At 38.8% G+C, this 25,209-nt stretch overlaps 1 protein-coding gene across 7 annotated transcripts in view; it reads right to left on the reverse strand.

The window, feature by feature from the left end:
- The window catches only part of KIAA1549 (KIAA1549 ortholog), a 140,898-nt gene that overhangs the window by 38,280 nt on the left and 77,409 nt on the right, over positions 1–25,209 (reverse strand). For 5 of the 7 annotated variants that reach the window (XM_021536577.3, XM_021536569.2, XM_077783365.1 and 2 more), the window contains exons 4-10: positions 24,363–24,540; positions 22,727–22,854; positions 21,116–21,299; positions 14,629–14,700; positions 11,949–12,094; positions 5,372–5,549; positions 3,046–3,230 (exon numbers count right to left, since the gene is read on the reverse strand). In XM_021536577.3, coding sequence (XP_021392252.2) covers positions 3,046–3,230; positions 5,372–5,549; positions 11,949–12,094; positions 14,629–14,700; positions 21,116–21,299; positions 22,727–22,854; positions 24,363–24,540 — 1,071 coding nt within the window. The remainder of the gene's footprint in view (positions 1–3,045; positions 3,231–5,371; positions 5,550–11,948; positions 12,095–14,628; positions 14,701–21,115; positions 21,300–22,726; positions 22,855–24,362; positions 24,541–25,209) is intronic. The other 2 variants (XM_031507962.2, XM_021536598.2) reach the window with 1 other exon arrangement.

A 25,209-nucleotide genomic window follows, 5' to 3' on the forward strand; every position in this document is an offset into this window, starting at 1 on the left:
TATGACTGAATTGCTGGACAGAACAACTACTCTGTGACCCTCACCCACCTCACCAAGGTGTACCCAAGCAGCCAAACCTCATACACCCAAAAGTCATGTAGGGTCTAACTGCCAGCAGTTGAAGACAGACTGTAAGGTTATGAAGCTTATGACTTACTTTTAATGGTGACCATAGGAACACAGAAATCACACCTACTCTGTAAAAAGTAAACCTTTACATATACAAGATTAAAAATAAAAACTTGTATTGCCGGAGTGAATACCAAAATGCTTCAGGAAAATCCAGGAGTTTCAAAGCAGAATGAAACAATTAAATGAAAGCAGAGAAGAAAGGAAGCATATGACTGGCACATGGGGCTATAGAATCCAGTAGAATTTGTAGGGTCTAAGAATCTTCCTGAAAAGGATAATGAAAGTCTGTAAGAGATATTCTAACTAAGAATAAAAAGCTCCTGCACAACCTGTGGCTTACGTATGCAACCTGCATTTAGAGTACATTTACAGACTTGTCTCTCTCGATGTTCCAAGGAACCAGCCTTTTAGTCTTTGCAGCACTAAACACACAGGCTTTTCCCCCTCACTCCCAAGCCCATTCCAGGCTTTTTAAGTCACAGATAACATAATTTGCTATCAGCTGCTACTGTAAATTCTAACAGATCATTTCGCTGCCCACTGAACTGCTATGTTCAAGTGGCTAATTGAAGACTGGTGATACCCCTGGAGATCTACGAGTGCAGTAGGATATCCAGTATCAGCTGAACAAGAAACAGGTGTCTCAATTTCTTATCTTCCAATCAACACACATTTTCAAGCACAAAACACATTACAGACTTGCCACAAGGTTGAAAAGTATTGTCTTCTATTTCCAATATGGATATGCCATACATATGCTAATGAAAAGCCCTATATTTACATGAATTTTTTGTTAAATATTAATGGAAGTGAGAAGAGCTAGCACACTATAAATGCATCTTTACATTTTTTACACATGAAATATAGATTCCAAGAGAAACTCAGATCTTTAACCTAAATATATTTCTATTTACAGATGCAGTGCATGCTTTCACCTTCCTTCAGTACCAAGGTCAAGCTCTGAAAATAGAGAATGTAAATAATTGTGGCTGTGGTGAGGAAGAAGAAGCCTAGTCCATTTTTATGGTGTTTATTTACAGACATAAATCCCTGACCACTGATGATGACACTCCTTGGATCACTTTGCATTTACTCTAATAAAAAGTATAAAATACATAGAAAATTTTAGAGAGCAGGATCAGACCAAATGTCTCTAATAATTTGTATGCTGTTTTGACTGTCTAGGGGTCTTTGGTGGTGGTTAAATATGCCCTATTCCAACCCAGAATTCCAACCCACTGTTTGAAGACATGAAATCCCAATGACAGCCTCATAGTAAGGAAGCCAGAGTACTACTTTTATTCTGGGGAAGGGAGGAAATGGTCTGCAAAGTAGGCTCTTATAGTTGCTTGATGTGCAAAGTGATAAAAATTTAAGACCCTTTTTATTGCTTTACCTCCAGCAGCACAGGGATTGAACTAGATGTCCTTAGTGGTTCTTTCTAGTTTGCTTACAGCAACTTCCCTAAAGAAGGCAAAGTGACAGGTTCCCTAGGCAATCCAAAATGAGACCTGCATATAAACAAGTTTGAGGCTTCTGACTCATGAATGATTAAGATGAAGAATACTGCGGAAGCAGTGGGGAAAAGCAACTGAGCTATTTTCTTAAAAGGAAGTAATTACATGAAAGATGTTTCTGGCCTTACAGCCAATACAACCCAACTGCTTCCTTACAAAAAATGCTTGTGATAGCAGAGAGGAACAGAAAATGCGATCAAACAGCGTAGCGAGGGTAACAGTCCTCTCTTGTATGACCCTTCTCAAATTAGTCAAAACTACTGTGGGGAACTTCCTCAGTCAAAAATGCGTGTTCCATATTACCACAGCAGAGGTGAAACCAGGTACCAGGGGGTGGTGCTCATCAAAGGGCACCACTTGTTGCCAGCCTGGATTCCGACACACAGTTCGTAGTCGCAAGACAAGTGGAAGTTGCTACTGATTTGTTCTGACTGCTTTGGAAGTGCAAGTGCTTTCTGTTTCTCTCCTCTTTCAGATCATTAATTATCTTGAAAAGAGAGCCTGGTGTACAGACAAGGCTTGTTATGGAGAAAACTGTGACTGAACACGAGGTCACAGAGGAGAACATGACTGCAGTACCACAGGATTAGCACAGGTAGATCATTTTGCCTTTATTAATGCCTCTGAAGGTATAGTCAGTAACAAGCATTTCTGACACACATAGGTTCTCTTTGGTTGCAAAAAGAAAGTAACCTTTCAGGCATTTTATCATTCTTTTTACTGAATACATCCTTTGTGAAAAACCTGGACCACAAATTTTTTGATTTACATTCTTGGGCAAGAAAAAGACAAGAGTAGTGAATTTCTCACTATCCTAACCAACACTGGCCAACAACCTCACGTATGCAGGCACACACAGATCCACTAATTAATGTCCTAGTACTGCAACAGGTTCTCAAAACTGCAACAAAAAAAGCCCTGGTAGAACATGGGGCAGTCCAGGACAGGATCTAGCAAATTCTAGTTCCAGTATGAGGTATAATGGGTGGTGCACTTTAGCTGTCAGATTTGGTAAGCAGAAGATCACCAAAGAAAAATTCAGCCTTCCGGGGAAAACAAGGTCAGTGATTCAAGACTCTTCTTATTCAGTCCCAGCCACAGCCTTGAAATGAAGTGATAAAGAAAGGTTCCTTTCAGCCTCAGTGCCCACATTTCAGAAGGATGGATCTATCTAATGCAGTATCAAATACCCAAGAGAATAAATAAAACATTATGGGATTCTTGACTTCAACTATCATTAGAACTGCTTCCCTCTTTTTTTTTTTTCCCTCTAAACTGGAATGCTCTGAAACTGTGTTTACACATACTAGTTAAGGATGCCAGGTGTTCCCCAGAGTCTCACATTTGTTTGTTCTCAGAATACTCCAGCTTCTCTCAGCACAGTTTCCCCTTTTACCTTCTGTCGCTGCTGAATGTTGCTCACTGTGTCTGGCTGAAACTCCAGCTTGTCTGTTCTGCAGAGTTTCCAGTATAAAATAATAACAATCAGGAGCACCACAGCAACTGGCACGGCCACCCCAACAATAATCCAGAGGTTGCTGTTCTGAGTCTCTGAAGTGGGCTCCTTCAGCTTCTCCACAGCTGTAAAGTTAAAAGGAAGATAGTAATATTAGGTAGTTATGCTTCAAACTGAGGACACTTCAAGGTTATGTATTTTTATGTTCTTGTAAATGCTAGTTAAGGAATTTATCAGAAACCAGCTGCACATCACAGGAAATGTCATGCCACTGTAAGTTAAGGTATGTCATGCTCAGGAAGCATATGGGGCAGGAGATCAATTGTCCTGGCCCATCTTCTGAAGAGCTGTACTTAAAATACTAATGAAAATGGCATTTCTGCCACATCCTCCTGTAAGTCAAAACTAAGCTGACACAGTGAAATGGGTCTAAAAAAATTACTCAATCACCAGCAAAGGTAAGATAGACTTTCCAACATTGCTGCCTATTTATTGCTTTAGGCAGTATTACCAGCTGCCTCTTCTCTTTAACATTTTGTTATTAAAACCAATTTCAACCTCCTTCACAAGGTGTACAGTTCTGCATTGGTGATTGCCTTTTTTTTTCTCTCTGTTTCATTGTCAGTGTGTGAGATACTTTAGCCCCAAACAGAAAACAAAACTGCTGAGAAGTGTAATCAAGCAAGTCATTCTTATAAAAGGTAAACTGAAATAAATGACAAAACTTTTATTTTCTAATTTTGCATAGTGGTTAATTATAAGACTAAAAGCCATAGCAATAATACGTTTCTAGTAAAACTGATGCAATTTCTAAAAATGGTATTTTCAAGCTAAAAAGAGTAATTCTATTTTCTCTATATATTATTAGTAGCCATTCCAATGATGAGCCTAGAAATTAAAGGCACATAGAACTCTTACATTTTATACATGTAACAGCTCATTTCTGGCATTATGTTTTCTGTTATAAAAATAATCTTTTTTGGTCTAGTTTCTTCCAATAGGAGCATTTAAAGATTTTTATGACTTTGTGACTCTTAGAAGAACTTTCTAATGACAGGTCAAAGATAACAAGTTTCAACATGAACTATAAGCTAGGAACACTTTATGGAGATTGTTCAACATTTATCATTTTTGTAAAGAGAATTGGTTCTTGCAACTTTTTTCAATTCCATCTACCGAGCATGACAGTCCATTAATGGATATTAAATAAATATATATGAGCTACTGACCTGTCTGTACACAACTGTTTTAATGAGGAACAAAATTCAGAGACACATACAGATGGTACAATTATTACTATTTTATTTCTTTTCTTTCTGCAGAGAATTTTAAATCTCAGACACATGCTTGTTCTGCTGGAAAAATACCCTGTGGTACCATGTAACTCACGCCTTCATATTGCACAGAAATGAGAAAAGGTAATTAAACTTTCATACCAATGAGGTATTTTCCAGCTCATACTTGTCTGTTCCTAAGATTCCTTTAAGTTTCTTTCCTAATTGCAACACGGAATTCTGAGTACGTATTCTGTCTTGCTACTAACTGAAAATTATTTATATACCAAGCCTCCTGAATGAAGTAATTATATGGGTTTACATGACCGATCCTATTTATTCTGATATGTATCTAGTAAAAAAAAATCACATTACTTTTACATTGTATTCATTAAAAGATCACATTACTTATAATTTGCTGATGGGCAAACAAATAAAACCCAGGTCAATCATATTCCATGGAAGAAATAAATGCCCCAACTACCCTTAGTGTACATCTTAGTGTACAGAAAAAGTAATTCAGACAAAAAAGCAGCGATTGGTGTTAAACTACACTGCCATTACTCAGCTAAAGGAAACAGCCATTTCATATTCATGCCCTCCCACCTCCCAACTGTGGGGTTTGGTTTGTGCAATCTCCTGGACAAGACAAGCTGTAAAGAGCTATTGGCCTAGCAGGATGACATGAAAATGTCAGGAAGGTCTTTAGTCAGCACTGTACTTTTCCAGCACAAGCATGAAGTGAATGCATTGAGGTTGGACTTAAGGACCCTGCTGCAACCCATAGCTCAGCAGGGTCTCCGAGAGGCAAGACAACACTGCACAACTCACTGCAAGGCTGCTAAAACTGATTTCCTCAGGAGTGTCAAAGCTGCAGCAGCCCAAGAACAACACACTGCAACAGCGGGCCCCGTGCAGTGCCATAACCTGCACAGCCAAGGCCACCCTTCCCGTTTGCCCCTGCTGCAGTGGTGTGGGTGGGCAGGGCTTACGCTGCGCAACGCTGCCCTCGATGCGGTAGCCGAGGATGATCGCAGCCCGCTGGATATCGACTCTGTTCATCAGGTCCGAGCACTTCAGAGCGCTCAGTCTCTCCCCATCTTGGTCCTCCACGAAATAGATCAGCTCCACAGGGTTATCAACACCAACTAAGCGTGACACGTTCACAATCTGAAAAGAAGTTGCACAGCTTTTATATTTTAGGTTGTATTTATTTGGAGCTCCCACATATTTTGTCTTAAGAGTTCATACTCTCCCCTCCTGTAACTAAAAGGAAAATTTAAAGGGAAGTGATTCTTTATAAAATACATTTTTATGGCAAACCTTTCCTCTCCCCCCCTGCACTCTTGTATCATAACCATGTACACATCTGGTAAGTAAGAGAACTGCTTTCACTGTAAAGATGCCAACACTGTGCCACTCTGGAAGCCTCTACTGCCTTCAGCAATGGTTGGTTAGAAGAAGTGTGACTGCACTTTCCCCTTCTCTAAATACCAACTCTAACTTTGATTTGTTATTCATAACACACAGACGCCTCTTTGCTCCAGTTTTTCTAAATGTTAAGCAGCTACACAGGCGAATATTCTGTTAGCATCAAATAAAACTGTTTGCTCTGTTTCAACTTAAGCACTTGCACAGTCACCTTCATCCTTCACACAGCTCCCCTTGGCATCCACCTTTCTTCAGGAAGGAATGAATTTGACGCTGTGGGAAGGAATTTTTGCTACCTACATCTAAAGACATTAATAATCAAAAGAATGCATGCTATGAGGAAGCCCTGTAGATACACTCTAACCATCAAACATCTACATTGCATATGAGAACCACAGAACTTTGAATTCCTGTAAAATTACATCTTTTTATATAACAACTCTCCTCAGTTTAGCCATTTACCATGTAATGGTGAGCTCAAACTAGAATTAGGACAATAAGCAGTAGGAGGTATTCTGTTGTGATTTTTTTTTTTAGAGTTCGAAGGGCTCTGGAAGGAACTGACATAAATAGACTGACATATTTTGCTTCCTTCAGAATTATCCTTCTGCTATAAAGTACATATTTAATAAATTATATTCTCAGAAACTGCCCACAGGCCTGAAGTAAAGCAAACACACAAATGTTTGCATGTGAGCTTACAAAAGCAAATCTTTGTATTGTTTTCTTTCCTAGCTTCCAACTAAACAAATCATGCTGAAGGAAAGAAGTACAATTTCTAAATCAACAAGAATGATGTCTGGTTTTGGGGAACAGCAACTCAACATGTCCTAAAAAAGCAATTCACAGGAATGGTAACAGGAAGATGTCTATGTATATTAAAAAAAAAAAAAAAAGAGCAAAATGAAACAAGGGAAAGCACAATTGTCATAAAAATCTTCTAGGACAAATCAAGTGAAAGCAAAAAGTAATGTTCAGTGTCAGTCATATTTGATGCAAGAAAGATTATCTACAAATAGAGCAGAAAAAATGTGCAGATCTCTGAAACACAGCAACAGGACCCATTAAATGACGCTGCTGCCATTCCCTCTTCTACCAGCTAAGGGAAAACAAATCCCTGACTGAAGGTAACAAAACAGCATCAATAAATGAGGGTTCAACACACATATTTGGCAGGTGTAAACTTAAATCTGGCTTCATTGACCTCAAATATACAGTTAGTTAAAAAATGCCCACAGCTTTATATTATATTATATCTGCTTCAGGTGGGTTGCCACAGTCTGGTCTCAGTGCACAGAGCAGCAGAGTGTACAGACTGCTATCTGCTCCCTGCACAGATGAAACCTTCCCAAACAGCATCTAACTCACATGGAGGGTGAGGGAGTTGAAAGGCCATGTCGGACTGAAAATCAATGGGTTCGTAGGTTTAGTTTTACAAAGCCCCTCTGTGCATAGCCAGAGAATTAGAAAAAATTAGAAAATTTTTAAACCGAACTGTCATATATTTTAAAGCCTGTGAAGAAGCCAAGAAGTATAATTACATGTGTTACACACATCGGGTCATGGTCCCAAGCTGCCTGAATGGGTTAACAAAGGGACTTCTCCACAGCTGCCTTTACAAAAGGCAGAGGGTAAGAAGGACAGGATTTCAGTGCAAGTTGTCACAACTGAAACTGTACAAATGTTAACACAGAATTAAAAACAACAGCATATGGCTCTCCCTGTGCTGAGGAACAGGGATGAGTGAGAAGTGAGAGTGGAGACAGCAAGAAGTAGCTGGAGGTATTTCAGCACAGTACAGAGAACATGGGAACAAGCACAACAAAGTTCAGTGGAGGTGCAGGCTAGTGCCGATGAACTTTTTTAAGCTAAATTTTATTTTCTGAATACACAATATATTATGACTGCTCACACCATACACAGAGAGAAGCTGCAGACAAAATTTCAAAACCATAGGGAGATGGTTATGGATTTCTATTCTGGGAAAGAGAAATTACTGATGACTAACGGGGTCATCAGTCTGGATGCAAATACTAGTCTGGAAGCAAATACTAGACAATTTGACTTGCACATAAACACAGTACCTATGACAATAGCAGTACCTCAGTTTTCATCTCTGTCACACCAATTCACTAAATTTTACTTATTGATTTTTCTAACTAGCCTCCGAGTTGGCTGAAACACAGGAAATGGCATACCGGGTCTGAACTGCTTTAAATCTGGTCATGGAATTGAGGTGCACAGTCACTATGCCTGTTTATTACAGAGTTTCTGCATTCTAAGTTCTGTGACACATGGTTCCAAGTTATACTTTTTGTTGCAGCTTCAGAATGATTTAGTCTGTGTCCTTGAGAATGATAAGAATGCAAGCAGAGACAAATACTATTTGCCAGGCATCCAGCAAAGCAGCCCAAATATAAGGAAGCATTTAAGCATTTTATATTTGCACTTTGGCAGTGAGGGATGACATAGGGAGGGAAGAGATAGAAGAATTTTAAATTCAGGAGGCAGAAAGTCATGGTGGTGGGGGGAAGAAAAAAGAAGAAAATACTAATTCAACTCCTGTGTACATAAATGATACCATCTTTGTTGATACTAGATGTGCATTTAACCTCCACAGAGGAAAGGCTTAACTGTGCTCAGGTGTCAGTAAATTTAATTTAAAAAGTGTTTTCAAGTGAATATCATAGGTCAGTGAACAGAGTTGCCTTGGTAACAAAATCTAGTTGGTAATTTCAAGCACGGAAATACAAGTGGTGGGGAAGCTTCCAAGGCATTCTCAGAGTCCTGGCCAGCCAGTGGGATGTCCTGGTCAGCAATCCCCACAGCAGCAAGGAAGCCCTGGGTGGATTGTTTCAGGGTCTGGAAGGCAAGAGCACTACCTAGGAACAAGCACATCTGCACACACTATCCCCAATGCTCGTGCAGGACGAATATTTCCCTTTCCATCCTTCATCATACTGGGAAAAAAAAAAATCAAAAAAGATCCTCTTTCTGTCTTAGTAGGATTTTAGTGTCTGGGCAATAAATTCAAGGTATATTGTGGTCAGCAGACAAGAGGTATGAACTAGCTGTGAGCAACCTGAACAGAGTTACTGCCTGGGACAGCTGCTGGAGGGGCCAAAAGCCTCAGAGAAAAAGATGAAGCAGCAGCAGTGCCCAAAGGCTTTATTTATAAACCTAAAAACTCACAGCAAGACAGGCTTTCCTCAGTCAGGAGAGACACACAAGCTGTCAGCAGAAAAACATGACAACGAATTTTTGTCTTAATGAAAAGCTCGATTCAGCTATTACATTCTCTCGTAAGCTGTTACTCCTCACACACACTGCAACTAAAATGCTATCTAACATGATCTTTAAATCAGAACACTCCTCTTTGTTTAAATTACTAGGATCAGTTTCTCACTTTCTATTACGTTCAAAGGACCACACATGTTGAAATGAAGGAAAATTAGGATTTTTTATTAGCTGCTGGTGTATTTTTCAACTACAATTAAGCCCTCTAATTCCTAAAAAATGTAATGAGAATTACTGCAGTAAACTATTGACAAAATATAGCACAGGTCTTTGCAGATGCAATGCAAGACACAGTAAGCATGTGCCTTCAAATCTGCAACAACAGCAGATGCACACTGGAAATATGTATGACATACTCTGTGAAACATTAATACAACATCACACAAAAATCAGTGGAACTATCAGAAGTACAACAACCAGGTGTGAGGCTTCAGAGGGGGTTTTGTACATAATGGCTTTTTTCTCTTTTTATCATGGAGTGCCACCTGTTAAGAGCACAGACAGTCAAACAGGAGGGAAAAGCCTGCTATTTGGGTACCCTCCAAAGCTCTTCTTCAGCATGCCTAGGTTTAAAGCATGATTTTTAACATTCTTAGGTACTAACACATGCTTTTAGAAACGAAATCTAAACCTCATAGGGTATTCATTTCTATTTCCTGAGCATGTGGAAGGAAACTAATATGCCTGCAGTAACATTTACAAATAATTGCTTCACCTCTTGACCTGCAGTCCTGATTTTCCACAGAGCTTAGAAATGTCACATTTCAATACACTATAAATATATTTCACCTCAGGAAAAACTCTGGTCTGTAGGGTCACAAGGCAAGTGAAATGTGAGTCTAGTCTTTGATGAATAGATATACATGTTCTGTTAAAACTATGCAACACTTTTGGTGTTGGCAGCTTTTGTTCTTATTTTCACTTCATTGCGCTCTACTTTCATAGCAGCCACTGATTTGTGTGCAAAATATATATATATATAAAAATATAGATGGTAAAAGCACAAGAAACATTATTAGCTCCCCCAGAAGACACAAACACACTTCAAACACAGCTTATAAACTTAGCTAAGAGGAACAGAATTAACAGCAGTAAAAGGTTTATGGCAGATCCTATGGACAAGATCCTCAGCTAACAGGGGAACACCCTTGAAAGGAACTATTCTTCAGTCTGGAGCCCACTACCGGGTGCATCACTGAAGCTGCACACCACAGCCTCAGGCTGCCTCACCTGGCACACACCTGAACATCCTGCCAAAGCACTACCCAAGAGCTGTGGCACCTGCAGGTACCTGCTGTTCTCATCCAGGAAAGCAGGACAGCCAGCACACACACCTCACTGCTCTTCAGCCTCCCTCCTTCCACATCTCCTTTGTTACAGCTCTAACCCTACCTGAAAGGGTGGGCTGGGAGTACCTGGAGAAGTCCTGTGATGGTGAGATGTGCTGACTGTAATGAACAGAATCCTCCTCTGCCCAAAGAGAGCAGTTGGCAGGCTCTCTGCACTAATTAAATGGCATAAGTGAGCAGCACTGCTGTCTGGAACACGAGCTGCAGACCTCATCTTATGTCCCAGTACATAATACAAAGTCAAAAGAAAAGTGCTGTATTTTCACTTTCCAAAATACTACTCCTTATCTAAAAAGGATGTGCCCATGATTTTGTGCATGAAAAAATAAATTACCTGAGCTTTACTGTGCAAAGTCATAAAACCGTAATCTAAACATACACATTTTATAGGCTATGGTATATTCACTAGCAACATAAGGAATATTTGTTTAATTTATATGCAAAGGGAGGACAAAGGCATAATGAACAAAGTGCAATAAGAGGTGCTGGGAATAGGAGATCTGAAGCAGACACCTATTTGCAGCAATTCAAAGCTGTATAGAAGAAAAATAAAATAAAATCTCTATTACTGAAACAGATGTTTCTGAGACAGGAATGCAGAAGTAAGACTATCCCAGCATCTGGAAATTTAAGTAGTACCAAAAACCATAGGATTAAATTAAATAAAGACAATAGGTTTGAAATGCAAAAAGGGCATCTGGGAGGTAAACCAACTGTCAGTGAATTAGTTTGAAAAGGTAATTTTTAAGAAGATGAGCCATTAAAAAAGTACATTGGCTTTCAGATTGTTGAACTGACTAGAAAGAACAGATCAGAATTTAAAACTTTAAATTAAATATCCAAGACTTCTTGGACTTCATGTGAATAAATCCACCTGTGACTCTGTAACTCTTAAAGCAGCACCGGAATACAAACAACAAAAGTTGCTGTGTGTGCAAAATTTGGCATGATTAATTATTTTTACCTGAAATCCAACCCTGGGACCAGGAGTAATGTGACAAACCAGAATTTAAAGGGTAGAATGTACTACTCTACTGCTGCATCAAAACACACAGAATTCTACTTTGTATTTCTACACCGTTGCCAAAACATCAGAAAGGTGTGAAGTAGTTGTCCCAGGAGATAAACGTTTTTCTGATAATCATCCCATCTCCTTTTGCTAGGTGCCTCATGTAAGCCAAACAAGATAGAACATTTCTAAAATAAGATGGTGGTAAAACAATTTTCACTGTTGTCTCTAAGAAGCCACCAGAAATTTTTTGTAGGCACTTAATCAGTTATTTGCATTTGTTATGTTTAGCTTAAAACGTGGTGCTTGAAAGAAGAACCATATTTTAGATGCAAAGAACAAGTATCACCAACCAGCTGAAGGTGCTACACGCACCTTTATTACCCAACTCAAAACCTAAACACTTTGTTAACACTCATGTTAACTTATTCAGTTAATTTATTATCCTTTATTTTTCATCCTCTGATTTTGTGCCCTTAATACCTGCACAATGTTGCTGCCTGCAAAACTGGCCCGTCTCCAGATCCTGCCTCTGAGCAAAGCCTCGTTGAACAGGTGAGCGAGTTTCCGCTCCATCTCTGCCCGAAACACCTCCTCCTGAATTCGCTGGTCGACAACACCCAGGAGAACTGCATTGCACAGAAAGCAAGCCAAGAAAGCAAATTCATTAGTAAAACTTCTCAGTTTCTTCTCCACAACTTCAACTACAAGCTTTGAGTCACCCTGTGACAGCTCAGGGACAATTCGTGAGCAGCTGAATTTAAATGGGAATTCTGACCTGTTCAGCTGGAGGTTACTTGTTGGGAAAGGAAGACATTTGGTGGGAAGAAGTCAAAATAAATAATGTGGGGGGAAAAAAAAATTCAGGCAGAGGATTTTTTTGGAACCTTAACCAAGCTAGACAGATCCAGGATAATAAGGAAACTATTTGGATTCTAAAAATGCATAAAATCATGAGCATTCAATGAATTTTTAAAAACTAGTAGAAGAGAAAACTTGGTCTAAATCATCTGCTTCTACTAATTGCAGTCAAAAGTGTTGAGTTCTGAAGTGATAAAGAGTTGGAGATGGGGAGGGCAAGGGTTCAGAGTCATGGAGAAAAAGTAAAACAGCAGCACATGAATGAAGCTGTGTATTCAAGTGCAACTTCACCTGATAAGATTAACAAGTATGCCAATCACAATGCAAAAAAAATTGTTTGCAGCCCTGTTCACTTGGCAACCAGGTACCCTGGGTTACTGGGGCAGCTAACACTGAAGGAGGAATCACTGAAGGAAAATGAAAAAAAGGGTGGACTTTTGCAAGATGGCATCCAACTAGAGAAATGTGGAGTGAATGGAGCACTAGTCATTCAAATGACCCAACTGAACAATTCTCCAGGACAGCAACTCACTGCTGACTGCATCAAATAAATTAATGAAATTTGTTAGAAATGTATGTATTTTATAAAAGCTACTTATTCTGTGTTTCCACATTTAAGTGTAGTGCTTAATAAAAATCTGCAAGTTAGATAAAATCAATTAAATATAGTTTTAATTTTTTTAATTTTTAAACCGAATCTAATATAGTCACTTTTTCAATTTGAAGCTTTCACTGCAGATGTCAGAAACAGGACACATTCACATGATTTCTCACTAAGATCAACCGTATCTGTCTTCTAAATTCAATCACAAACTAAGTATCTCAGAATTAAATAGCAAACTAGACAGTGACCCAAGGCTGTTATATACACCAAGCAAAAAACTGTTCTTGCCTGTGTACTGGATTTCAGTATCAATAAATTATGTTTAATAGCATGAATTGTATTCTATAACAGAGGGAGAACACTGTATATCCCAGCTTTTTATTACTATTGGGTTACATGCACATATATCTGGGTAATTTGATATTAAAAAATCTTTACATGCATAGATTATCAGTTTCCCATGTCATGATTCATTACCCTTAAAATACAAAACACTGACTGAAAGCAATGACCCAGTCAAAGCCTACTAGCTCTTCCCAGAATCCTGCAAGAACTGAGACTACAAAAAAATTCTCTACGGGGAAAAAAAAAAAAAAAAAAAAGCTGCTGCAATTTGCTTTCAAAATCTTACAGCCAGGAAGTTTATCAAAACCCAACGGAAGGTGATTTCAGAGCTGGAAGAACCCTTTTTGTACTGCAGGAGCTAAGGGAATTTTCAGCAGCTATGGACAAACCTAAGGCTGAGCATGAGAGGGAGCAGGTGTAGCCAAAAAAGCCAAACCAGTCTCTAAGGAAGAATGCCACTGTGATGAGACTCACACAGGAGCTTTTCTCACATTAGTGAGCATTATCTGAAATTCTAAATCTTCTCTGAAACAAACCATGTGGACTTCAGAAATTGAGGAGCAATTTGGTTTCCTGCTTAAAGTGGTGACTGGTGAGAAGAGACAGGGAAACACAGAAAAAAGAGCAAGTTTATACCCCAGGTGAACTAGACGTGACAAAAGTTGTAGAAGATGAGAGTGTATGCAGTGGGGCATCTGCACCCTAAGAACAAGTTTGGTAGGCAAAGCCTCCTCACCAGTCAGGCTTAAAAGCAGCAGGTAAGACCTACTGCAGGCAGGCAACCTCAACAGCCTTTGAGCACCTAAATGTGACAACTCAAGCACATTTGTAAATTCCAGAATAAAACATTCAGAAGACTTTGGTGGGAGGGATCTTCTGTGAATGAATCAGAAGAGATAAATGAAATGTGATGAAACTCTTTCATGTACTCAGAATTCATCTATTTTCACTCTTTTATTCTGGGCTTGTTTTGGTCAAAAGTGTCACACAAATAAAATTTTAATTTTCATTTAAAATAGATCCCTAAAAATCAATGTGGCATACTGACAACATGCAGAGTAGATACTTTATTCCTGACAGTCTGAGCTGTTTCACTAAGAATGAACAGCCTTATAAGACAAAAAGTGCTTTGTGTGCATTATCAAGGAATTTCAGTAATTAATTCTAGACCAGGGATTTATATTTCCCAGATATTCCAGGTCACTGGGCCTTTGGTTTTAGAATTTATTCAGCTCAGACATGTTATTACCTCATAAAAATGCAGCACCCCTAAGCTATCGATATTTATGCAGGCTAGTTATCCCCAGTACCAAACTAATTGCACTTGTACTTACTCACAGAGACCATACATACCTGTCCTCACCCAGGAAGATTTCATCAACTGGGACACATTAAGCTTAGGATAATGAAAGGCTGAAGGAAAAACAGAATGGAGGAAAAACATCCATAAGAACAGCATTCTAAACAACATACACAAAACCAGAAGGCACTACATAATTTATACTGTCAGCAAGCATCTTATTTACACAGATGCATTTCTGCTCCTGAGGCAATGCAGACACAATGGCAAGGGAAGTGTTCCCAATGTACACTGCTGGGTTTGTCTAACAAAAAGAAGCTAACTGGAACAGCCAGATTTATTACATGGAAGACTCCAAGCTGCTGCACTGAGGTCATGGCTCCCAGGAATTTAAAAACTCACTGAGTTGTGACTCTTACTGAGCTAGCTGCAGGATCAGACTCTTGCTCAAAGGGCAGTGAAGCAACTTGTGAGTGTCTCAGGATGAAAATAAAACCTTTTCTGAGGCAGAAACTGCAAGGAAACAATAAATGTAAAGCAGTGAACTAAACACATATGATTTGTGTTCCAGACTTGTGCAGGGGAAAGCATTTAAAAAAACACCATCTTGATTTTTTTTTATTTTCTTTTACAAAACCCACAAATAACTGCACGTAGAAACACTGCTCTAGACAAACCTCATGGCTTTTCTGCTTGGCTTCGTGGCTCCAAGCTTTCTTAATTTCTCAATTAAAAAAAAAAAAAAGCTCTGCTCAAGAGGGAAATCCTTGCCCCAGTAAGGAAAACAGTCTATTTCTACTGACTTCAGTATAGACAAGATTTTTCCCAAGGTTTCCACTGGAGAGCAGTAAAGACATGTTGGGAAAGAAGTGAGGATGGGGGCTGGGCCAACAGTTTTCTCAAGGGAAGTCTTAAGCTTCACTATGGCAATAAGGAAAAGGAATGGTCTTAACTTTCTCAAAATATTTAATCCAGATGCAGTTTGCTAAGCATTATACAAAAGTTAATTTTTAAACCATTTCATGAACAGAAAGAATGCAGCACATAATAATTAAATGACCTGGTCCATGCTGGATCAATTTAGTATAAAAATGTCTACAGTTGTGGAATAGTTTGCCGCTACTCCACATTTCAGGGAAGTAGAAAATTAAAGTTTTTCGAATTTAATGATGCAAGAATTTGTAGACAAGCTGTTCTCTGTCAGTGTACCATGAATCTGATTATTTTACCCCTTAAAAAGCTTAGGAACTTTTTGTTTAAGGTAAAAGCAAAAGAATCATTAGTTACATATTACTTTTTATTTTCACAGATTTATAACTAACTTCTATTGGAAGAAAAAAAAAAAAAAGAAAATTTGGTTATTCCAGCTTTATTTCAATAATAGCACCAACTAGTCTCAAGATGACCACCTGGCTGGTACTCTGTGACTTACTATTCAGAAGGGTGTTAGAACATGGTCCTTTTTTTCTGAACAGGAAACACTGGCCTTCTGTGCAAATGATCACCATGTACTAAATTTCCAAAACTCTGACAAGCAAAAAGCACCTCAGAGTCCACTGAAACACACCCATTTATTTTTGGCATCCTGCAACTCAATTCCTCTGATTGTAACTTTTAGATTGAAATTTGATTTACTCTAGTCATGCAATTGTTTACTTCAATTTAGAAATGGAAGCTGAACCAAAAAAAAGCATAAACTAAACTGATTACTTCAATTTAGAAATGGAAGCTGAACCAAAAAAAGCATAAACTAAACTGAAAAGTGATTCTGTTGTTTTCCAGTGCATGGAAAGAGCACGATAAGGAAATCAAAAACCTTCCCATGACCATAATGTTTCAAACTCCTAGCAATTTTGAGTTTTTTCTTCTTTAACCCAAAATTATGTTTTGCTTCAATACTTACTGTGCTCGTCACACTTTTTCTAATTAGTACTTGAAAATTATTTAATTAATGCAAATTGTGGGGTGACTATTCATTTAAACTTTCCACGGAATTTATGCAACTTAAAAATAAATCAACTTGAGTAGCAAATCTTGACATTGCAAAGGAAGATGCGCTGTGATCATTGCCAACTACGGCTAGGTTCTAAAACCTGACAAAGAATGCTGAAAATTGTCAAAAGTCAGCAAATCCAGGTTCTAATTCTTATACCACAGGTCACTCAAGTGTCTCACTGACACTCAGACCTTGAGCTCATCTGGAGTCTCAGCACTGCAGTAAGATCAAATTTGCAAGATTTCTAATGTCCTCTGGAACTAACAATTATAAACAGCACTGACCGATTGTTATTCTGAGGGGGAAGCTGGACAGACAAAATGCAATTATTAGCTAGATTGCAGCTGGTCTGCTAATGACTCTGGATGCATTAATGAAGTAGATGCTGGCATCATTAGAAGATCCTAACAGGCAGCCCTGGAGCACCATACCGTGTAACAGCATCGATTTGGTGCTGAGTGAAAAGGGAAAGGGTCACCTGCTCATCCAGAAACTTACTGACAGCAGTCTAAAGCACACCACTCAGGCAGCATAGCCATTGCCAGATGTTCTAAGGATCTCTGACTCTCTCCTAGAGATGTGTGGGACCATGCAGGATAGAACTGGTATCATGCAGATCGTTCTTATTTCTGATAAATGGAAACAGCAGTAGAAAGCATGGAGGGAATGCAACATTTGAAATGAGAAGGCATTAAATGAAAAATAAGATTCCATGCAGATACTTGGGTATGGGCAATAGCAACACACTGTGTCTGTTTAAAATCTGATGTAAAATCCTCCCAGAAAAAAATCACCAGATATTTCTGCAGTCCTTAGACCGTATCATTCAATTTTATATTTATCCTATTGGCTTTGCAACATCTCCAAGACAGCCAAAACAGGCGACATGCATCAAAGCCCTACTTAGCACTGAAAAAATAGCAAGTCCCAAGGCAACTCTCTTTACTTAAAGTCCTAATAAAAACAAAGTTTTATTCAGGGTAAGTTCATGAAGGCAAATATTGCCATCTACTCCACAGCTAGCCTTTACCTGTCCTCCAAGAAATCTGCTAGCCATAAAGAGATACCAAATATATAATTTCCTGTTATTTTTTAATGAACTAGCACCCAAATCCTGTGATTAGTCTTAGTTTTCTTTCTGGTGACATGTAAGTCATGATTATCTGACCCAGTTACACTCTGAAACATGAACTGTAAAGTGGACAATGAAAAATAAGCATGGGAAAGGCATAAACTGGACATCTGAATAGAAACATGTTGTTCAAGTTGCCTAGAAGTCTTGTGAGGAAAGAAGAAAGTCTGGAACTTTCCAGGTTTTGCTGTTTTCACAGTCCTATTCCTGCAAAGAATAATCCACATCTGCCAAACAATTTTCACTCCTGATCCTGTCTCTATTTGAGTGGGGAAAAAAGTGACAAAGAATTCCTGGTGTTAACGATGTATTGCACAGGGACAAACCACACAGTTAAAACTATAAACAGGACATATTATTTATATGAATAAAAACCATGAGAGGACAGTGTGTGAAAGGCAATGCAAAGTGAACAAGTGGCAAGGAGCAAATACAGTCTTTGGAACAAGGCTTGTATTTGGGATATTGATGTCAATGTCTCACTTAACAACATTGAGGTGCACAAGCAGATTTTCTTGGGTATGATCAACTTCAGCCCCCAAAGTTGGGGGTTGAGCCCTGGCACTCAGCTCACCCACAAACAGTTTCCTCAGATGCAATTTCAAAACTTACAAGATCATGCGCAGAATCCTTAAAGGAAAAAAAAAAGTCACGACCAAGAGTATTAATTGTTAGCATGCCTGATAAACTAAGGCACAAATGGCACAGAACAGTATGGCATGGAACATTTCATATTTACATATGAACAATAACATACATAGACGGTTTACATGTAAATATCCAACATTCCTAGAAAAAAAATCACACTGAAAGCAGAGGTTTGCATATTAACTGGCACAGACCAAAGCAGCTATATCAATCTAAGGTGTTGTAATGCTTTCCATGCTACAGTTGCTCTGTAGAGCAAGGCAAAGCATGAATGTAGAGTCCAGGGCCTAGAAAACAAAAACATTTAGGTATCTCCTTGCTAAAGTAGCTTTGAGGATCTGGCTGTTGGTCACTCTCAACAGTCTGTTGAGTAAGATGCTTCAGGAAGGATTTGCCCAATGCTGTTGAGCCTTTGGACAGATTTTTGGGTCTGAAACTGAAGATCTAAAACCCTTAGGCTCAAAATTCAGTCACAGTAGCAATGTGAAAAACTGCAGGAACAGCTAAAAATAACTGGCTGCGGTTGTCTCACTGATAAGAGTCTGAACTACATTCATAATTTCTGTGCTTGCTGACAGAAGGACCCACAGCTATAGTAATCTGAGAAACTATGTTCCTGCTTTGCCAATTTACCAAATAGCACCAGAGCTGGTATTCCAGAACAGTGCCTATAAAAGCACTACTGAGACTAAACTAGACCAGTTCAAAGTCAAATGTGCTGTCCTGCAATGGGCTCAATCTATAGTAAATATGAGTTCCTCTAACAGCAAGTAAGTCAAATGTTGACAAGATGTTTCTTAATTTAGGGCACCTTATCCACCAAATCCTCATGTTTTCTACATTGCAATCTTTGGGAAGATCTCATAGTTCCTAAAATCCTGAGCTCTCCACTCATTGTACTTTACTTGGTTTTGTAATTGACATGTGAGTGACCACAGGGCTCCACTGGCACTGGCACCATCCCCACTGACCAGGCACTGTACACATGCAGGTAGCAAACACAGGGACAGCTCCTGACACAAGCTTTAAAATAATTTCAAATTTCCTAATTACCATCAGGAAAAGAAAGGTTTGGAAGGGACCTTGGAGATCATCTAGTTTCAAGCCCAAGGAGAACCATGTACATTCATGTTTAACAGAAATGTCTTCCCCCTATGACCAGACTCTCAGGCTACACCAGCCTTGGTAGAAATTCTGTTATCACTTAATTGCACTGTAGCTCCATTGCATGATCCCAAAGATGGACTCTCAGCAAGGGGAAGCCTGCAAATGCACTACAAATATAATTTCAGAATATGTGGACAAAACTAAAAGCTGTAAGAGCCGATGTAATACATCACAGGCAAAAAAGTGTCCTGCAACACCAAAAATATTACCAGAAACTAAAAGCTACCTAAACTCAAGTGCAAATGCATAAAAGAGAGGACAGAGTAAAGAGAGGTGTCTTTTCAAGCAATCAAGGCAAGAGCAAGATTTTACTTGCATTCAGTGAGCAATAAAGACCATAGCCCACAATGTGAGATATTCTGTGGCTTCCAAGATAAAAAGAAATGCTAGTCATCTATGGACAGGGATTCTCAAGACTTGGTCCTGGCACCACTAAAAATAGACCTACCACTGCATAGAGCTCACACTGTATGTGAGACCAAATGAGGACAGAAATTCTTAATGGAAATGAATTAACAACCTCATACATTTTTTAATTTATTATGGGAGTAGAGGGATCAAAAATGCTGAAAAAGTTAAATAAAAACCTTCATAAAATTAGTATGTTTAGAGTGCTTCCAGTACTAAATGGGGAAGTATCCTGTGCAATCATCTTACCTAGATCGAAAGCTGCTAAGGAGAGCAACTTTTCTGTTGACAGTGACTCTCTTTACAGTATTTTCACGGACATACACAGCTGCATAATGAACACCAGCTACTATTAGACCTGATTTTTCACTAAATCTTTAACTATATTGCAAAACTCACTGTGTCAGATGTTATACATCTCTACAGCTCACATAAGCAATGCTGAAAATTAAAAAGCACAGTGAGATAGGAGAAATGGGGAATTAATGGACTGAGTCAATGACACCCACCAGCAGGAAAAGGCAAGTACTCCCATGATCTTGCTCATGTTCCTGAGTCATCTGAAAAATCTAACCAAACATAAGTTGTCAAGGCCAAGTGTCAAGCAAGCTCTGTTATGCACACAGTTCCCATTAAGCTACATTTAGGGAGATGGTGGTCTGAAAAAAAAGACTTGCCATGCAAACGTACATAAAAATTGAGAAAGGTAATACCTTACAACATAACAGACTGCACAGATATATGGGCAAATATCAGCTTATGTAGCCAGTGTCCCAGGAGTTTCTAGAAGTTAAGAGAAGCACAACACTGAAAACAGTGAACCCTCCTGAGAATTAGCAAAGGCCTCTCTAGACATAAGCACAGAGACATACCTTGGACTACACTTCACAGCAAAATACTGATCTAAGTGATTTTCTTATTTTTAGATCTGGACTAAGACCAATGAACTGATGAAGCAAGGTTAAGCACAACTGACCTAGCAAAAAAGGAAAGTATGATGGCAAAAACAGCAAGATGCTGTAACACCAAAATGTGAGCACAAAGAGGCACAGATTTGCCCTGCAGAACTCATGATACAAGTTAGGTACTTGAAGCTGCATTATCACTTATGCATGAAATTATTTTAAAATTGTAGAGAGGGAAGATACTGGACAAAAGTATTTTGCAGTTTTGGACAGCAAATACTCACGTTCAGCAATCTGCTGCACAGGAAAGCCCAGATAGAAGCTGAATTCCACCACAGACAAGTTTCTGAGCTGCTCGCTGACTTCAGACCCATTTAGAAAACCATACCTATCTCGGATGGCAAAAACAATGCTCACAGGGCCCTGTCGAAACGGCACCCCAGGCCTGCTTAGAGTTATATTCAGGATCTGAAAAGACAGTAGTGAAGCAGGGTCAGCAAAATAAAATCACTGTCATTTCCATCCCCTCCTTGATAGACCTCTCTTTTCCCTCTTATATGAAGAGGGGGGTAATTCACATCAAGACAGAAGAACATCTGCTCCAGATTTGTTCAGCCAGCTGAGTCTCAGAAGAGGTGAAGTTACATGTGAATTCCTCTTCAAAGAGTTATCCTTTAAGGTCAATCATAATCCAGAATGATCTGACAGCTACAGCGCAGAAAATGAGGAGAAAAAAACACCTAGCAAGACATTTACAGCTAGATTTATTTTGTTGACTAAGTCTTAGATAAATGCCAAACTGCATGGAACAGAAGAAAGGGATTGATTACGGCAAAAAAAAAGTTCTGAAAAATGATGTTCTCTTTGTTAAAAATCTCCTGCACTGTGCACACCCACACCCATCACTGGTTTGAAGCCTTTTTGTGGCACCAATATACACGGCAACTGTATTCATGTAAATAAACCTATGCCAAACAAAAAGAAATATTTGAAATAATTTGGCTAAGCTGATAGACCAAGAAATTTTTTTCTATGTTCTGTCTACAGTCTATGCAGTGACACTGTTTAAAGTTCTGAGCACTTCTCTATATGTACTACATAGTATTTTAGGTACTCTAAAATTTATGTCATTTTTCTTCTTGAATTTATTTTAGGGTACCACAAATGGGTATTTATGGTGTCAGTTAAAAAAAATAATAAAATTTTTACTGAGTTTGGTATTACAACAAAGTTAGAGTAAATTTAAGAATTCAATCAGAAGGGGGAGTTGATATCATTAAACTGAATTGCTGACTTTTCAGGGAGCTCTAAGCCCTGCTGTGTGATTCAGAGCTCTGCACATGTGCAATACCTTTCATATGTGAAGTTCCAGTAGCAGCTGTCACAGACATCATATACTGTAAGTATTTCTAGAACTTAGAAGCAACTTGCATTTTTGTGCATGTGATGGCAGGGTCATGTAACTCCTACATTTGCTAACAGGGTCTCCAGCATGGCAATGAGACCTGAAAGCTTTCTTCCAACAAAAACTTTTTAACCACACCTCAGTCCTTTATAGTAAACTATGATGGGAATGACTCTAGTAACAGTTGGAACAGTTTTTATTTGAGAAATTATTAACTCTATCATATTCTAAAATGTTTTTGAATATAAATCATCACACTTTGGTTCATTTTTTCAAAAAAGCTTGTAAAAGCTTGTAACATGTGGCGCCATATTATTTTGTAGGGGGAAAAACCCAACTGACTTCATGACAAATCCTCATAGTGCTCCATGACCTAGACTGCAAGTGACAGCCAGTGAACACCTAACTCATTGTATTGTCTGGATGAAACAGAGACAAGTAAAGGTTAGGGGGGAAAAGGGACAGACACAAAACATGATGATCCTCTCACCTGCACAGTGAAGTTGTAGAACTCCTGGTGTTTGTTCACCTCCAGGAATGCCATTGTCAGCCCTCTCTCAATGCGCTGGCTAAAAGTGCAGAATCCAATATCCACGTTTCGAGGTACAAACTGAAGCACTGAAAGCAAAGGGTAGTTATTCCTACAGAAATGTACTTCCAAAAGAGAGAACAAAGTAACAGAATTCTCAGGGCTATCATTTGCTTCTTTCATGAAGCTCAGGACAGATTCAGTGAAACACCAGATGAAAATATATTGAAAATACATTTTGTGTTGCTGCAGTAAATTCTCTACTCACTAATACTGGGTTGAAGCAGTAATTTGATCTCTGAAAGATACTAGTAACAAAATACTCACTGTTTCCCTTGTATACTAAAAGACCTTCACTATGTACTTGTGGCTAACTAACTTCACCTCACCTGACTACTGAATTGGCCACACTGAAATCCTGAGTACCCAGCCTATCCATGAGAATCTTCAGGAAAAAAAATCAACAAATATCTCTTTCTTGTAGCCTGAAATACAGAATTTAGTTTGTCTAAAAGACTACATATTGGATCCATTAATGCATATTAGTATTGGTCTAACTTTCAAAACACTTAGTAAGCTACTGTTATATTTAGATACAGGCATCTTTAAGCTCAAAAGAGAGAAAGAAAGAGCACAAGATAGAAAGAGTGAGTGTAGAGGAACGTGATCAGGCACACAGACCTTAACTACATGCACATCTGTTCATTTCCACATATAGTCTTATCCAAAGAAATTCTACAGTTAACTTACAGACCCTAACAATGTTATACAAGGTTCAAACCCCAAAAATACACCTCCTGCCTATCTGCATAACCACATTAAGCAGTGGAAAAAGGCATCACACCTGCACAGTTGAAGTGATGTCTTGCCATACAGTTATTAACATAGCATAAACAACACACAAAGCGTATCTGAACAAAAGTACCATGTTGACATTTATTAACTCTGCTTGTATGCTCAGTCCCTGTCACTACCTCATTACACAACCAACCAACCAGGCAAGAAGTTTTATCATGCAAACAGGGCCCAAAGAAGATTTTAAATGACAACACTCTACTCTCAAAATCTATTACGTGGGTACAATTTTGCTTTAGATTATTATCAGTCAAACTTTGCATGAACTGCTGCAATACAGCAGCCATGGAAAGCTAAATACTGCATAAGCAATCCTCCTGCTCATGTTATACACAAGCAATCAATCCTCCAGCTCATCAATTCTCCTACATCACAACACAAAAAGGCAGCTTTTAACATAAATTTAATTTGAAACTGAGACAAGCATTACAAAGTAGCTGCACTGTGATTTTATGAATAAATGTTTCTTGGATTTTTTTTCTCTTCCCACCTTTAGAAGCAAGAGAAAGAGCACAACTATTTTGTAATGTACCAAAAACAAATCCCAAAAAAACCACAAAGTGATGAGGTTAACTGTTTACAATTTGCCACCCCTTTGCCACAGACATGTAAATTATGTCATTAATAGAAAGAATTAAGATTCACAGTAGAACAGAGGGCTTTGAGTCAACCTTGCATCACAAGTGAAGACGTGTGAATCAACAGGGAGCTACTTTTCCCCTCTGTGTCAGGAGGCACTCACCTGTCTGAACCTGGAATCTGTTGTCTGGCACAGTGAAAGAAGAATGCAGTGAGAGGATGATGGGGGCCTCCCCACGAAGAAGACTGCTGTTCACAAGCACATTTATGACAGCTATTGCCGTGTAAACAAAGGGACCGGATGTCACCAAGAAAGCAAATTTGGGGGAAATTTTATAAACCTACAAATAAAGAAAAAGAAATCAGAAATTAAGAAAACTCAAATGCGTCAATGTTCAATTTGGCAACATTTTAGATCTACAGAGTCTCATGCAGTTCTAAGCCACCTCATGAAGAGGCAGGAGAATGCTTTCTCTATTTTTCAGAGCAGCAGAAGCAAAACACAAGTGCTGTGCCTTGCAGCCTCTGCTCCAATGCATCAGAGGCAACTCCCCTGTGCCAGGTGCACCTACTGGAATCTCTTTAGTACAACACACCAATCTCAGCACTTCTTGATTTATCACATTCCCACATATTAGCACTCCCCCTTGCCTACATTTCCCTGGTGCACATAACTTTTCCCATACAAAATTCCTGTTTACTTACTGAACTGCTTGCATAGCTTCTGCATTTCAGTCATACACCACATAGTGAATACATCCTATACCATATACATGTGACACACAAGGAGGAAAATACACATAACCAATGTTCTTTAGATATAATTTTCACACTCAAGAAAACTTTCTTCCAGGGAACACTCCTATCTGCTTGTTTCAACAGTTACCACATTACAATTCTCCTCTTCTAATTAATGTCCTGACTTTGAGTCTTCTTAAAAACCCTGAGGAGCCTTAGACATCATGTAAAAGAAATGAGATTGCAAGTTAAATATAAACCTTGAACCATGC

This window comes from Lonchura striata, chromosome 5 (genome assembly GCF_046129695.1).
Source record: "Lonchura striata isolate bLonStr1 chromosome 5, bLonStr1.mat, whole genome shotgun sequence".
NCBI lineage: Eukaryota > Metazoa > Chordata > Aves > Passeriformes > Estrildidae > Lonchura > Lonchura striata.